The sequence below is a fragment of the Mus caroli genome, unplaced genomic scaffold, assembly GCF_978045245.1.
Source record: "Mus caroli unplaced genomic scaffold, Mus_caroli_1 scaffold_13, whole genome shotgun sequence".
In the NCBI taxonomy this organism is placed as follows: domain Eukaryota; kingdom Metazoa; phylum Chordata; class Mammalia; order Rodentia; family Muridae; genus Mus; species Mus caroli.
Window position 1 is genome coordinate 113830751 of NW_028227268.1, and position 17646 is coordinate 113848396.

Here is a 17646-nt window from a genome sequence, read left to right on the forward strand (position 1 = left end):
GCCCACTGAGTCAATTAAACAGGGTTCACAGAGACTAAAGCATCAAGCATGGGGCCTTAAGGGTCTACACCAGGTCCTCTGTGTGTATGTTATGGCTGCTAGCTTGGTGGTTGTGAGACTTCTAAGAGTGGGGGTAGGTATGTCTCTGGCTCTTTTTGCCTGATCTTCAGATTCTTTTCTTCTAGTTGATTTGTCCAGTCTCAACAACAGGACTTTAGCCTTGCTTTAGAGTATCTTGTTTTGTCATGTTTGGTTGTTGTCTCTTGGAGGCCTGCTCTTTTCTGAAAGGAAATGGAGGAGTAAACCTGAGAAAAGAAGTGGTTGAGGAGAACTATAAGGAGTGTAGGGAGGGGAAACTGTGGACAGGATGTATCATATGAGAGAGAACTCTATTTTCAATTAAACTATTAGATGATATTCTAGTATAAATCTGCCTTGTGCTAATTAGGTTCCTAGACTCAGTTAAAGAATTTGCTAAGAAGAGATACACTGAGAAGTGCCTTGCTACAATGCAGTTGAGGCCAAGTACCCAGCCAGACAAAGGTGCAGTATGAAAAGAGAGGTGCTGATGACTAAACATCAAAGGTATTTTGTTGAGAAAAAAAATTTGAGACACTATCCAGATGGAAATTAAATCAAATTATACTTCTGCTATACAAAAGGTTCTAATATAAACTCCTTATAAATTAAGTACATTAAAATAATGAATCTTTGGAAAGACTTTATGACTTCAAAAAAAGAAACTAATCAGGGATCAAAAAGTCACAAATAAAATAGGGGGACAAAATCTGACTCCATTATAGCTGCAAATTTCTATATGCATACAATTATAAATATGAGGAACTGAAAAAGAATACTGAAAACAAAATCTAGACAGCGTTCATTACAGGAATAAATACTAAGAATTTCCATTTCAGTTGGGAAGCAATAGTGCACACCTTTAATCCCAGCACTTGGGAGGCAGAGGCAGGCAGATCTCGGAGTTCAATGCCAGCCTACACAGAGAAACTCTGTCTCAAAAGAAAAAAAATCAATAACAACAACAAAGAATTTCTATTTCAATGAATAGCCAAAATTAATAACATCATTTACAATAGAACAAATATCTGTTAGGCAAACAGTGAATGAAGTACAAATAATAATAAGATCCCATGTCAATCAACATATAGCATTAATTGGGCCAAAAATCTGTGGCTAGTGAAGATAGGCATAAAGAGGAACCTAGTATGGTTGTTCTGCTAAATGGACATGGTTCATCTTGCTCCACAGACAGGCATGAGTGAGTATGAACACATAGATAACAGGCAAAACTAAATGCAAATACACAGCTATGTAAGCATGCTTAAATTAAAATGGCAAGCATGGTGCACATATTGACAGATTTTAAGATTAAGAAAAATGTCTTGTCGTCATGGCTGCAAGGGTTGAGCTCTGATACTGAGAGACTTTGTCACTCCTATGGGGAAAGGGCAAGCAGACAATGAGTATTGAGGAAAACAGACAAATGACAAATTCGGGTTCATACCCTTGAGGAGTCCTGATGACGGTGTATCCTGAACTTGGTGGAGTTTCGCCGTTCAGAATTTTGAATGTTGTGCTCTTCCCAGCACCATTAACCCCAAGGAGCCCAAAGCACTGAGAATGAAAAGTAATGTTAGATGCAAAGTGTGAGGTACAATCAAATGCTATATTGGAAATGGCATTTGCTTTGATAGTATGTCTATGTTTCTGATGTGTGATGCTGGTGTGCTGAGGAGCCACTCTGTTGTGTGAAAGGTATTTTATACTTTGAATGCTATTATGGCACTTGCACACAAGAAATCAGTATTAATTTAACAAAAGATAAATTTGGGTACATAAAACTTAACTGAATAAATACTAAGTAGTAATAATACTAATTATGTAAGAGTAGATAGATAGACATATGTAGATTGCAAGTGAGAGATGTGTCTGTAAACAGATAGATACCTATATGCACACAGAAAAATTGGTGGAACCAAAATTAAATAAATTATAGACAGAAAAATTGACACATAGATTATAATTAATAGATGATAATATATGTGTAGATGATGGATAGATCACTATGTAGATAAGGTAAATGGATGATAGATCTTCCTGGAAGCAACATGCCTTCATTTTTCCATTGAAGAGGTTGTAAATCCACTTCTGACACAGAGCCTAAGAAAATCCTTGTATTAACTAAGGAAACAACCTTCCAGTTTTATACTTTGACACTTGCCTGATTTCTTTCTTCAATCTTATCTTAAAATCTATGTGAAAATGGCTTTCTCACCCCATGCTCTAGATCTGGTATCTGTTTTGTATCTTTGGATATGATGTTTGAGCACCCTTCTTGGACCACAGATTTTCTCAGATGCATTTTCTGATGTCTGAGTGCTAATATCTACTGTCACCAGCTGGTTTGCTCGATATTACAATGGCTGAGTCTGCAGTTTGCCTTCATGCAATCTATCACTTGCCTCCATTCTGTGCCTCTAGACACTGCCAATACCATGAGTCACCATGTGCCTCAGTCACTGTGTTTCTTCCAAAGTCACTAAAGCTTTTGCCCAGCCAATATAGGGGTCTGTCTCGTTCAGACCTGCTACCTGTCAGATGGTGTCGCTGTTATCAGGCCTATTACTCAGAGCCTTAGGATGCCCTACCTGCCTTTGCAGACTACCTCTCTGCTTCAGAACCCAGGCTAATCCTGCTTCTGTGGCAACAATCTTCCACATCCCTGCTATTCCACCTGCCTTACTGCACTGCTATAAATCACTCCAGCACCTTCTCACCCTGTCTAGACATGGAAAGTTGTACCTCCTTATGATTTTCGAGTTCCCAAGCAGTTCATTGATTCTTAGAGGGAATGAGACATAAATCTCAGTTATCTTTATTTTCTTCACAGGTTCTACCAAGGTACTTCCCATCTAGGCAAACAAATGTACTGTTCATAAAATTCTAAAAACAAGAGAGCATCCTACAGATTGGATTTTGAAAGTTCTGAGAGACCTGTATGCTAAAGTTGTGGTCAGTGGATTTGGAATTACATAGGAGGTGTGTGTAGTTGACCATTTTTGCTCAATAATACTAAGCTATTGCAGGATATTGGAACTTGGTCCCTCCCTTTTCTGCCTTGTTAGCATTTGGCCATGACTTGGGCAGCCTCTCCAGCATGCCTTCTTATTGCAGTAGGACATCAGAGGCCAGAGACAATAGAAACACAACTGTAATCTGAGCTGATTCTTCAGTTGATTTTAACACATGACAAATAACCCAAATGGAACCTCAAGTATAAGAAGCATCATGCCTACTTCCAAGGTTCTGTTTCTTTCTTTTGCTATTATTTATTTGTTTATTTATTTTCCTTAAAACAGCCCTGGATAAATAGTGAGAAAATTAATGTTAATTTAAATGTATTTAATTTTAATTCAAGATTTAATAAGGTAAGATTACAGAGCTAGCTACAAAAAAATGAATAGAAACAAAAACTAGTAAACAAACCTTAATATTTTGTCCAGTTGTTCTAGAAATCACAGCTTCAACTTAGGTCATTCCTAGATTGCTTTAGATGGATCTTTAGGCCTCGATTTACCCCAGGGGGGTATTCATGTCTGGATTATCTGCTTAGCCAGAGGGCATGGCTGGTGGCAGACAATGAGAGATCCAGGTACCCACTGGGTTTCTAAAGAGCCTGGCCCACTCAATGCTACGTGTGCCTTTATTTCTAACAGTTAATTAAAGGGAATCATTTGCAGGATTGATTTACCTTTATGTATTGGTCTAAATAAGAGTCAGCTTATATGCCTTCTGTCAGTTTTGATTAAAGGTTTCTCCAGAACTGCTGTGGCATGTACATTTTTTTAACCCTGCAGAATAACATTCTTCTAGAGTAACAGTTCTCAGTCTTTGGGTTGTGACCCTTCTGAGGGTCACACATCAAACATCCTCTATACCAGATATTTACGTTATGATTTGCAACAGCAGAAAAATTACAGTTATGAAGTAATAATGAAATAATTTTATGATTTGGGGTCACCATAACATAAAGAACTGTAAAAAAAGGGGGGGTCACACATTAGGGAAGTTGAGAGCTACTCTTCTAGATGGACTTATGGCAAATTGTAGGCCAAGAGAATGGAAAAAGTGGGCTGCATCATTAACTAAATTTTTAAAAAAATATTTTACCCAATAAAAGTCATTCTAAAAGTTAAACCATTCTTAAGACTCCACAGTTACATAAAATTTAAGGAATCATGAAAGAAAATAAATTTTTAATCAATTGGAAATTTTCTGCTATGCTGAGACTCTGTCTCCAATTTTGACTCTGTGACATCGTGGGTGTCTCTGGACCACTGAGGCTACTTTTTGCTGTCATTTTAGATATTCTGAGACTAGCCAACTAGAATTACAACTAGAGTTCATGGGTTCACAGGAGAAAAGGACAAAGCGTGCAGCTATGTTACCTCGCCTCGTGGTATGCCCAAACTAATGCCGTGCACCGCCGTGGTCTTCCCCCTGAAAACACTTCTGTAACTTTTACTGAGGTTGCACAACACCAACATGTCTCCTCCAGTTCTTCCTTCAAGCACCCTCATTTGCTCTGTTTCAACATCTATGTCCTTAGCAGGCTTAACTATGTCCTGCAGGACAGAGTGAGCCCTGGGAAGATAAAGGCAGAGTTAATTAATTCCCAGTAGGGACAGTTCTGAAATAGTCCCCAAATAACACTTGTGAAGACAGAAGGCACAGCCCTCATATATTAGCAGCATCTGCTGTCAGAGCGTCTTACCTTCATCACCCTGATTACCAGGGAAGTCAACTTTCCCACACAGGATAGGCACCTGTTAACAGAGACCTAGAGAGAAGTCAACACTAGAGACAATTTTAATTTGGAGAACAATAAAGTCATGGCAGATGTTTTGATAGGTGCAAAAAACATATTGATCACATTATTATAAAGTATCAGTGTATATAGGTACTTTGTTTAAAAAAACAGTATTGCTATACTAAACTTATAGTATAAGTTGGAATTCATAAATGCTAGATAGATGGCTTTTGTATATATTGCATATAATATTCAACAGATATTTGCCAAATAAGCATAAATCTAACATCTAATCATATCTAACTGGTTCGCTCTCAATCTGGACTATTAAGTCCTCATTAGAATTTTCATCTAGATATTTTTAACTTTCAAGTAAGTTTTCATTCTACATTAAACTGTAATGTGCCTACATTTTAATGATTAAGTACAAGCCAAGCACAGTGTCCATATCATACTTCTTTATTTTTGGTATGATATGTTGTTGTAAACCATATAATCATCTATTCATAGGGAGGGGAACATTGTTCATAGAATCTTTTACAATTCTCAAATTATTTCAAAACAAAAGAGTATACTGGCCAAGAGAAAAATATTAACTGCCAGTCCTCAGTCATCCCAATAACTTATTCTGTGTAATTTTTCCTTGTCTGAAATCACCAATTTATAAAACTATAAATTGCATATATAATACAGTTTAGAGATGACGGGGCTGATGTCCCTTACATAATATTTGAAGACATATGAAATGAATCAAAAGAGATAAAAATGAGAGGGATAGCTATTCAGAGGCTTATCACTGAGGAGCAGAAAGTAAGGTAGGCACAGAAAACATGGAAAATATTCAATTTAACAATCTGAAACAATTGGTAAGTTAATTCATTTTTTATGAAACTCCATATAATTATACCTTTAGGCTTGAGGACTATTTATTTTTATTACATGAGGACCATGATCTGGTAGTCCCTCTGTTGATATTTAAGATGTCTGCCTCCACAATTCCTATCATTTCCCCATGAAAACTGCCTGGAAATTTTTATGTATGTCTGTAGATCATATGACTGATACTAAGCAACTCAGGACTTCAGGGAGGGATTGTGTACTAAGTTCTTCAACTCTTCTCTTCGCTCTGATGGGTGGAGGACAAGGGAAAACTTGGTGGGTAGCACCCAAACAAACCAAGTTCCTAATTGGTGGAAACCTCTGCTCAGCCATCCACCAATCACAGTGCAACAGAAGAAAGATCCAGGTGGGCAGTAAACATAGTAGGGTTGTTTACATAATTCATCACAGCTGGTATCTAGACCATATGGTTGCTCTAACTACCTGCTTATGGAATCCCTGATTCCAGACTGCAGTGAAAAGAGGCAACCCCCATCCCATCCCATCCACCACACACAAACATCTATGTGGGTTGGTGTCAGGTCAGAACTCTGTACAAATGGATACCTGTCATCTTAAGATAGCAGGGAAATGGAAGCAGAAGCCAATTCAACTTAGAGAGGCCAGTGAAGTGGGTCTCATACTAGTTCCCAGTTATATGCTGGCAACACATTTCAGGTGAAAGGGGTCAACTCTATCTAATGGGAACAGGCTCTTCCCATTCTCCAAGTTTTAGCTAGGACTGCTATAATTTTTCCCTATGAAGGACTCGCTGAAAACCTTGGCTATTCATATTCAGCACTGATTACTGACTGGGTTCTACTTAGATTTCAATAATAAATTAAATGAAGCACAATCACTTTGACAGTGAGTCATAAGGGAGCAGAAAGGTACATGATGTCTCTGATCCTTGACCTTTGCATCAATATAACAAAACACAAATGACTATTTGCTGTGGATATCAAAGGCATTCTTTAAAAAGATGTATTTATTTATTATATGTAAGTACACTGTAGTTGTCTTCAGACACACCAGAGGAGGGCATCATATCTCATTACAGATGGTTGTAAACCACCATGTGGATGCTGGGACCTCCGAAAGAGCAGGTAGTGCTCTTAACCACTGAGCCATCTCTCCAGCCCCAAAGGCATTTTTTCTAAAGCAGACCCTGACTAATATCTTCTAAAGTAATGCAAAACCTTTATTCATTGAAGAACATTCCTTTGATACTGTTGGAGGACTGAGAAGCCTGGAAGCTGCCAAAGCGATTCTCCATTGAGTGTTTTAAACAGACTGAAGTATTAAGGATTATCAGAGAAGCAATTACACTTAAAAGGTGCCTAGAATTCTACTCCAGAATGGGTCAGCTCTGGGAAATCTACAAATTCCAAAATGATCATGACCAAATTCAGAAGACTTTTGGGATTTGTATTCAGAATGGTTCTCTACTTTAGCAGCCGTGGTGTATTATGAAAAAAAAAAATCGTGAAATGACTGAAAAGAAGAAAAAATACATATAAGGGGATTGCCCAAATATATTAGCAATGGAGCTTTATATATGCAACAGATTCTTTAGTAACAATGTGGTAATAGATTTTCCATAAAGAATCCCTGCTTTGAGAGACTGTTTTAGAAAAACTTAAAGGTATAATTAGAGAGGTGAGAGTGGGGGAGAATCTCTGTCTGAAGCCGGAATCAGAGGACCACAGACAGAGGAAGTATTGATATGTTAAGTGGTAGAGTTCTAGACCCTGCACATGAAAACACAATTCCTTGTAGATTTCAAATGCATTTTCAAATATTTATTTATTCATTTTATCTGAGTGGGTGTTTTGTATGCATGTATGTCTGTATATCATATGAGTGCCTGGTGTGCTGAAAGGCCAGAAAGGGGCAACAGATCTTCCAGAACTAGAGTTATAGATAATTGTGATCTACTGTGTGAGTGGAGGGAATCAAACCAGGATCTACTGGACGAGCAGGAGTACTCTTAACCACTGAAGTGTATCTGACAAAGTTTTAGAATCTTTACAACACTACCTTAAATAACCTCTCTCTTTCTCTCTCTCTCTCTCTCTCTCTCTCTCTCTCTCTCTCTCTCTCTCTCTCTTTCTGTGTGTGTGTGTGTGCGTGTGTGTTTGCAATCACCCAGGTGCATATACACCATTTTCAGCATCTTCACCTGACAAAGTCAAAGAAGGCATATGGTGTCTGCACTAAAGTCCTATACCTTCTGACTCTAGGAATTAATGCCATTTAGTTATAAAAATGAATTACTTTATGGTATCAACCAAACTCACTTTTGGTGTTACAAAGTCACTGAAAAAAAATGAGCAGATTTAAAGTGGAAAACAAATTGAAACAACTGAATAACTGAAATAAGGTTGGCACCTTATTTTTTTGAAATTCTTTCCATTTAGTTGGTGACTCACACTTACCCACTCGAAAAAGGAAACATAAATCTTTAACTTTTTAGACCCATTCATCATAATGTCAAGCAGGTGTATTTCTCTATCTTGAAACCCCCAGGTGGACTTTTCCTTCACTCTTTACTCAAGAGTCAGAAACAGTAAGCATGAACCCTTCAGTACACACCTTGACCATCTTAGAAGGTCTCCATGTAACATCGTCCTCAAGAGGAGAAGAAATGTGCCCTGCAAGGTCAACTCCACGAAGATCCAGCCCAAAAAATCCATCTCAAAGGGACTCACATAAGAATCAATGCCAAAGTTGTGAGTCAGATCATACTTGATCTGATTATAACAGAGTTCTATAAGCCCTTGACCCAGGCAGAATTGAGGAAAAATAGTAAAAACCCACTTGAGGACATTGTAGATTTTCTGCAAATTCTGCACAGTGAAAGAGAGAGAAAAAATGAAATTAAAAGCTATTCCTTCCTTATAATATATACCAATAATACGTTATATTGCTATTTTCTTTTGTTGGGACTGCAGGTCTTGTCTTCCCTATCCTGGTTACTCAGAGACACTCTCAGACAGCCATGGAGCCAGATAGGATTACCCCTGAAATCCTATAATATGTGTATCTTACTAGGTTTTGCTTGATGGAATCCACTGTCCCTCTTATTTTCTCCCGTTTGAAGTGGGAATGTATATCCTATACCTGTCCATATATTTGGTTGTACAGCTCACACCTAGAGAAAGGTTAGGATGGAATATAATTTTGAGTCTCACCCACATCTGAATCTTATGAAATTTATAGATTACATGCTTTAAAACTGAGGCTGTAATAATTGAAATATTTTGGAGCTACTGTGACAGAATGAGTTTGTAATTTCCACTTGAGAAAGCCATGAGTCTTGAGGGACAGAATGTTATGGATGAAATATCTGTACCACTCCCAAGATATACATTGAATTTTTAGCCCCAATATAGTGGCTTGGAAAGCCAGGCATTTTGAAGGTAGTTTTGCATTGAAGAAGACAGAAGAAGAATCTCTAAAATGAAATTAGTGTCTGTATGGGAACAGAAAGACCCACTGGTCATCTCTCCCACTTTTTACTGTGTCAATACAAAAAATTAGCAACTGCCTATGAGTCTGTAACAAGACTCTCAGTAAAACCTACATCTAAGCCCACATTGCTCTATGCCTGTGGCAATTAGCATGCCACCTGAAAGGATTTCTGTTACTAGTGATAGTCTGAGATAGGTAGCTTTGAACATGGAGACTGAGTGTTAATGACATGATATGGTGATATCAATGTTTCTGTAACTCATTTTAAGGAAGCCACAGTGATTTTTACACTAGCATTAACAAAGATTATGTAATACGTGAATGCTGAATTAATATAAATATAAATGGATTCATGGATTGACAAATCAATTGCTTCGATTTGCAAAGAGTGGTGATTGAGGCATATTAATTCATACATAGAGAAACAGAAACTATAATCTTAAACCCTCTAGCAGTTTCATGGTTAAAGCAGACATTTTCATCTGTGGGAGAGAAATATATGCCTGACCTTGCCTCCCAACCCAAGACACATCATCCTTTAACAGTATGTTGGCAACAAGAAAAGAATCATATTGGCACTACAGTCTACATAAACAACGGTTAACACTGGCTGTACTAGATTATGACCTGAGGGCCCAGTTGCCATTCTTGATACCTTTCATTAATTTTACAAGTTCATAATGCTTTCTAACATGACAGCGAACACTTGATATCAATTAGAATGAATATTTAAATATTGTTGAACGGCTTTAGCAAACAGTCTCATGATAAGGAGCAAGGGAAAGAGAAAGACTGAAGCCAATCCAGTCAATGTCCTCCATTCCTAAATGCTGAGTGACTCAAATAATTTTCTTCCAGGAAACACCCTTTGCCTGTTGATTCTTTAAGGTGAGGAGTGCTGTTTATCAATGCAGGTAACACAGCTTTTTCATCCAGCACAGGATTAGCCTTCTGTGGGAGAGCATTCCTGGCTTGCTTCCTCTTTAGTTGCAAGGTTTTAGCTTCCCCTTCCTTTGGGAGTTAGCTTTCCCTTCTGTTATCTAGCTCTCACAGAGCTGACCTGGCTTTTGGTTTCTCCCAGCTGTATCTGTATTGAATTCGCTTTCCTCCTCACCACAGTTTACAGCATCTTCAATAAGCCATGTCACATTAGAAATCATGGGGCAGGGCCTCTATGTCTCTTCTGCTGATTTCAATATTCTCCTCAAGTTAAAGCCAATCAATTGTTCTGCAAGCTGTCTATTTAAAGGCTCAGAATATTAATACAGATTAGTGTCAAACTCAATCTGTAAAAAAAATCACTGAAATAGATCATTGCCCTCATTGAATGCAAAATTGGTATTTACATACTTCATTGCTTCTACACAAACATGAAGTACAATAATCAGAGATGGTTTTGGCCATCATTCAAGAGTGTATCAAGTCTGGAGCCCAGCCATAAGGAGTGATACTGTCCCAGTGGGACAGACCTCACTCCGTCTCTCACTGGAAATGGGAATATCAGCAACACCTCCCAAGTTAAAACGTCAGACTGTGCTTCAGACATCTGAGAACGACTGAGCCAGAAGAGAGTATGAGAACATAAAGAGTTTTGTGAATGTAATGTGCCCAGAGGTAAAAATAAAAGTCAGAAAAAGAAAAGACTTAAATATGAGAGCTAAGGAGAGGGCAGAGACTGAAGCCTATTTCACAAATTACACTGGCCATCCTGAGTGACGGGCAGATGCTTGAAAGCAGAAGCCAAGAGTAAAGACAGTCTCATTCAGGAGCCAGGGTAGAGGGAATGAATGGGATGTATCTACCGAAGGATTTCAGCTGGACCCTAATGCCTGCTAGGCACTTGCCTCACAGGGAAAACCACTCCCTGTTGAACAACCCATGCCCAGGGCATTTCTTTTCCACTAATACATGGAAAGACACTGTATTAAGTTACACGTATCTCAGGGAAGACAAAGGAATTCCAGACACAATTCTTCAGGCACACCATCATGTGCATGTATGGACAAAGCTGTGGCCCAGCTTACTTAAGATGTTAAGCCAGGATACAGTGGCACTTTGGCAAGACACACTTTATTGTGGTCTTTCCTCTGCCACCTGAGGATCCCTGAGAAGCACTCTGGGAACAAAACAGTGAATCCCTATGTCAGCCTGACCTGACTCATGCAGCATCCCTTAAAACATCATAGAAATTTTTGCTGTCAGTCACTCTCCCTAAAGGCTTAGTTCCCAGATGGTGACACTATTTTCAACGATTCTGTAAACTTGAGCATGAAGACTCTGGGTGGAGAGAGGAGAACACAGAAAGCAGACCTCTGAAGAGTGTACCTAGTTCCTAGGATCTTCCTTGCCCTCACCAGGAGGTGAGCACCCTCCTCCTACACATAGTCTTGCCAGGCCCTAATTAAAAGTCCTTTACATTGTGAGAGTCAGCTTTTTTGTCACAGTGGTAACAGAGTTAAGTGGTGGGCATCTGCACTCTCCTGTCACTTGCTCCTTTGGAAATGGGCCACTGACACTGCATCACCTGAGCTTTAGAAATGATGGCCAAGAGCCGGGGCATGGTAGTCATCAACATGGTGCACAAGCCAAAGATGAAGTTCAAGGAGATGTGGGAGATGAAGGCCACATCTGAACTGGAAAAAATTCTGGACATCAGATACATCCATGGAATCATTGCGTATCTAAAAAGCAGAAGGAAAATTATTTTTACTTTCCTGAAACATTTCTTCGTATCACAACTGAAGTACAGACACAATCATATTAGAATGGTGAGTTTTCCTTACTTTGTGTAATATATATACTAGTCTACCTACCCCCCAAAAAGACATTTCTTGGGGCCTCCAAAGACCCTGCAAGGTAAAGGCAAAATATCATGAGGTCTGGGATTTCCACTGGATTTTGTCCACTTCTCTCAGTATGGCATCCTATGCCTCTCAAGCCTATTGTATAGTGGGAACTGGAAGATCCCAAGAGTATAACAATAATCAGAGCTCTTTTTCAGAAAGAACATAAGCATAAGCACTGAACTCTACATTTCTAAAGTCTCATTCATTCTAGAGACTGTGCTATCACTTCTACTGTGTCCCCTATTCTCTTCCCATACCCCAACCACATGGAAGATGACATTAGCATCTATAATTCTTAGGCAGAATATCCATAATAAGGTTGACACCTTGATTTATCTTCTGCTGCAGGTCTGTAGGTAAGATGGCCATGGAGCTGCATCTGAGTGGGCCCAAGGCTGGGTATCAAGGAACACTGCTAAATATTGGTCACAAGATCCAAGAAGCTACTCCAACACCCCCACAGCCAAACCTCTACTTCCATCTTTTTTTGTTTTACCTCCTGGAACCAACATTCCATCCAAGGCCAAGTTTCTTTTGTGAAAGTAAAACTCAGTCAACTTAATGTACCTCACTGAAGAATTCTTGGATACATTTCTAAGCACAGGCAGAGAACACACCTATTCAAAATCATAGGCTTTTTGAAAAAGACTCATCTATTCTGAGCCCAAATGTGTTCCATCCACACCCAAATAAGAGCTGTCAATATTTCCTGGGGTGACTGTTTAGCTTGAGATATTGTAGTAGCTTTTAAAAGCATGAGCATTCCCTAACACATTAACTTGTTCTGAAAATTATGAGACTCCAAAACCATGTGGCAGATTTTAGAGCCTTGAGATAGCATTTGGTCATCTATAATCTGTTAGAGAAACGGCCATGTGTTAAAAGATAAATTCTTGTACTTTACAAAGTGTGTGGGGTATGATGTGCAAAGCCATATAGTATCTCAGAAACTTCACTCAGTAGCATTCTGGTTCACAATGACTGAAGAATGCGTTGGAGACAAGTGTTTCAAAGCAATTTTTCTAAAATATTTCCTATATAAAATAATGAAGTCAAATAAAAATAACTGCCAAAGAGGTGAGCTCTATCTGACTACCGGTGTTAATTAGGACTTGTCCTGTCTGAAATAAAGTATTATCAGGAAGAATCAAATCCCATCCCTAACGTTACATACACTTTCTATTGTCCTTTATAGGGCAGAACTCAACTGTTATCCTTCATCACATAAGGTGGCCTTCAGCAACTAGGAAACAGGCATGGTGACACACATCTATAATTCCAGAGCTCAGGCTATAAGGCAGGAAGATAGACAGTTCAAGGATAGCCTAGTCTAAGAAGAGGACAAAATGAAAGCAAAGAATGAAAAGGAAACAAATTATTCCTAAAACTAAAACACATATAAGCAACAGTAGACACTTTTGTGTCAAATTTTAGACCTGTTTTTAATTCCTATCATATTCATTATTAGAGTAAACATAGTGTGTGTGTATGTGTGTGTGTGTGTGTGTGTGTGTGTGTATGTCATGTAAAAATTATTGATTCATCAAATTTCTGAAACTAAGACAAATTATTTTATTTTATACAGGTGTATTAATAGGCTGAGATAATGATCCTAGTATACTTAAATCAGAACTACAGAAGACCCAGCCTTCCTTTGTTCCTTGTAAAATATGGCATGCAGGCAGCTCTCTGTTAAACTTGGAGATATGGGAGCTAGAGGAATCTGGGGGAGTGCACAGGGCCCCTCACGAAATATCTGATGGGACTGGCCTGCAAGGCACAATGCAGATGCTCATCTGCTTTGATTAGCATCTCCATGTTCACATTGTGGTCTCAAAATGCCTTCCCCTCCCGCTGTCAACCCGGACACCCTGAGCTATACTTGAGCAATTAATTACCACATCTTCCATGATCTCTACTCCACTGGGAAATGCATATAATCTTTATATAAGGTCTTCATACTGGGTTATGTCCTTCAAGTATTTGACAAGTGGATCAAAGCATTGTCTTAAGAAAAAAGACTCAGAGACAAAGACATAGTCTTAAATGACACCCCTGGAGATTTCTTTTCCTGCATTAATGAATCTTTGAGCTGAATTTCCACCAGCAATGATTCCATGATTTTTTTTAAGCTGCATTTTCATTATTTTCCTTTCAAACACTTGGTTGAAATTAACATACTGCCAGATCCAGCCCCCACCCCAGCCTTTTCTAAATGTTAAGGGAAAATTTAAATTGACGTATAGAGCATAATTTACTTGATATGAAACCTACTGTGGCTTTTAACACTCTCTACTCTTTTATTAAAACACAACTCATCAGTTTAATGATTGTATAATTCACAGGAGGTCGGAATATTGTTTGCAGGTATTTTGGAATTTATGAGAACATACTGTATTCTCCTGACAACTGCCCCTTCCTTCTGCTCTGTGAATTTCCCTGAGAGACAAACAGGAGTCCATGTTCTTATTGTCACAATCCTTTAGCACTAAACACGCACCAAATATGTCCTTAGCTTTACATTTTTAATATAAGCTGTCTGTCTTTTATTTCAAATAATTTTAGTGTCACTTTCTTGTTTTGTTCTAATTTGTTGGGATATTTGGGGAAAAGTCTTAATATGGGGTCTCACATTGGTCTTTCTGCCTCTGTGTTCTAAAGTTCTGAGTGTTAATATTAAAGGTATGTACTATTAAGATCAACATTACTTGTTCCCTCTCCTCTGCCTCTGTGTCTCTCTCTCTTTCTATGTATATGTCTTCCACAACCTGTGTATATCTGCCTCTCATTTTTGTCTCTGTCTACCTGTCTCTGAGTCTCTCCTACTCTGTGTCTCTATCTCTCTATCCCTCTGTATCCCTAGCCCTCTGTTTCTGTCTTTGTCTGTCTCTGTCTCTATGTTTCTGTCTCTATCTCACTGTCTTTGTCTCTGTTTTTCTGTCTCTCTGTGTCTATCTCTGTCTCTCTGTCTCTGCTATGTCTCTGTCTATCTCTAACTCTGTCTTTGCCTACTCTTTACACCTCTGTCTCACTTCCACTCCCTCTCTTGTTCTTTCATCTAACAAGGCCTCTTTATGCAGCTCAGACTGGCCCAGAGCTCATCCTCCAACCAAGTCAAGGACTTCTAGTATACTTTACTTTCTTTGATACAACCTGCTGCTTACCCTGTCAGAGTTTAAATACCCATTTTTCTCGGTAGAAAGTCAAATTATTATGAGCATTTGTGTTCTAACTTTCATAAGACTTGGTTCCTTTATCCTCTTCCTCACCTCTTAAAACCATGTTAATCAATAGATTTAATTCAAGTCTGAAAGTGTCCTTGGGTTCTGCATTTCCGGGAGTTGGCTTCTTAGTTTGCACTTGGGTTCCTGATTCCCACAGATTCTGGGAGGAGGAAGAGGAGGAAAAGAAAAAGGGAAATGAGGACTAGAAGGAGGAAAAGGCTGGGGTAGAGGAGGAAGAAGGGGAGGACAGGGAGAGGAGGAGGAAGAAGAGGAGTCACTCCATTCCCCTCATCTAAAGACAGCCTGGAGCCTGAAAGCAGGTGCTAAGACTGAGGTTCTTACAGTAGGGATCACTCACAGGTTTTAAACTTAATCTGTAGCTCAATACTAATGATGAAATAAGAAACTTTTAAGTCTTTTGACTTAAATTATAGGTCACAATTGGCATCTCTTGGCTCTTTCTCTTTTTGGAATATTATACTATGAGCCAACTCATCAGATAGATAAAAAGGCAGGTAGATACAAAGGCAGGTAGATTTTTTAGTTCTATGTCATCCTGGGACAGAGCTAATTTAGGTCCAGGCATGGTCAGAATGATAATCTCAGGACAGGATCCCACCCAGCTAAGTTTAATTTTTATGCTTACAAAGACAGACAGATCTCCGAATTCATTTGCCATATTTAAAAAAAAAATGTGCAATTGCTATCTTCTAAGAATCAAGGGGCTAAGGTCATGGGATGGTGGGTGATTCACGGAATAATCAAAAGGGAACCTGGAGTGAACAATTGAAATGATATGTGAATAAAAGTCTAGGCTTTTGGCCTACAAGAGATGAGATACCCAGAGGAAATTTTAGAATTTTTTTCAAGCAAGAGAGAGCTGTCTCAAGCAGAGGGCTGTCTGGAAAGCTATCTCAAGAAGAGCACAGGCCATCAGCTTGGAAACATGATTTGACCTAGGGACATTTTTTTTCATTGCTCCCAAACACTCCTTTCTCAGAACCCATCTCCAAGCCAAGGCTGGTCCATAGGTTTGAATGTTTGGTTTCAGTTAGTGGAATTATTGAAGAGGGGATGGGAGGTATGACCTCGCTGAGTTAGATGTGACCTTGTTGGAGGAGCTGTGCTACTTGAGATAGGCTTTGAAGCTAGGGTTCAAGGGCCCACACAAGGTTCTCTCTCTCTCTCTCTCTCTCTCTCTCTCTCTCTCTCTCTCTCTCTGCCTAAAACTTCCTAATCAGATGTGTACTCTCAGCTACTGCCCCAGCACTATGCTTACCTCTCTGCTGCCACACACCCTGCCATGATGATAATGAACTAACGCTCTAAAACTATGAACAAGCCCCCAATTAAATAGGTTTTTTATTTTTACATTTTGTTTATTTACTTATTCATTTTTTTTCATTCATTCACTTTTGAGATAGACTCTTTCTACATAGCCATGGCTGTCCTGAAACTCAGTATGTAAATCAAGCTACTCTCAAACTCACAGAGAAGATCCCCTGCCTCTGCCTCTCAAGTGCTGAGATAAAAGGTATGTGTTGCCATGCCTGACATAGCTTTCCTTTATAATTTGCCCTGGTACTGGTGTCTCTTCACAGCAATAGAATAACAAGGAAGTCTATCACCCTTGGGATATAATGACTATGCAGCTGTAGGCCCATGGTTCTCCAGAAATTCCCCAAAATGTTTAGTTGTGAGCATAGCATTTTCTAGCATAATGTAATCAAGTTAAACATTTTCTAAAAACACATTTCATAAGATTAAGTTTTGAACCATTTAACTTCATCCAAATTTTGTCATCATTTTTGAAGTCTGGCCTTCTAAAATTCAAACATAATTTTATAGCGAGGCCTATTTTACCCATGCTACAATGAAATGCAACAACACTTTCCCAGTAAATGAAATTAATAGGCTGAAATAAGATAAAATCATGGTGCAAACATACAACCCTTTATATATGAGCTCATAACTTTCGAACTGAGTATAACATCATGTTCCACAGCCATTCTTTTCGTGAGCACATGGTGATCTCTAAAGAAAAAGATAATTCTATGAATAACAGTAATGGGTAAAATTAATGTAATGACTCTGCCAGTTGTCCCTGGTGTTTACAGCAATTATCTCATTTAACTTTTAGCAACAAAATTGACATTTTACAGGAAAGGAACAGCTTATATGGGAATTCATATTAGCAAGGCTACAAGGGAAGTCACATATCAATATTCCTGCAAGAACTGCTTGTCTTATACCTTTCCTTACTTTCTCAGCCATTCATTCATCTCTGTCTATCCATTCTTCTTTTTTTTTTTTTTTTTTTTTGGTTTTTCGAGACAGGGTTTCTCTGTATAGCCCTGGCTGTCCTGGAACTCACTTTGTAGACCAGGCTGGC

The 17646-nt window shown here is 38.7% G+C and overlaps 1 protein-coding gene across 1 annotated transcript in view; it reads right to left on the minus strand.

Moving 5' to 3' along the window:
- Abca13 (ATP binding cassette subfamily A member 13) overlaps nt 1-17646 on the minus strand; it is a 485227-nt gene that overhangs the window by 94530 nt on the left and 373051 nt on the right. The window contains exons 52-55 of the mRNA XM_021177120.2: nt 11709-11865; nt 8306-8559; nt 4470-4665; nt 1526-1635 (exon numbers count right to left, since the gene is read on the minus strand). Coding sequence (XP_021032779.1) covers nt 1526-1635; nt 4470-4665; nt 8306-8559; nt 11709-11865 — 717 coding nt within the window. The remainder of the gene's footprint in view (nt 1-1525; nt 1636-4469; nt 4666-8305; nt 8560-11708; nt 11866-17646) is intronic.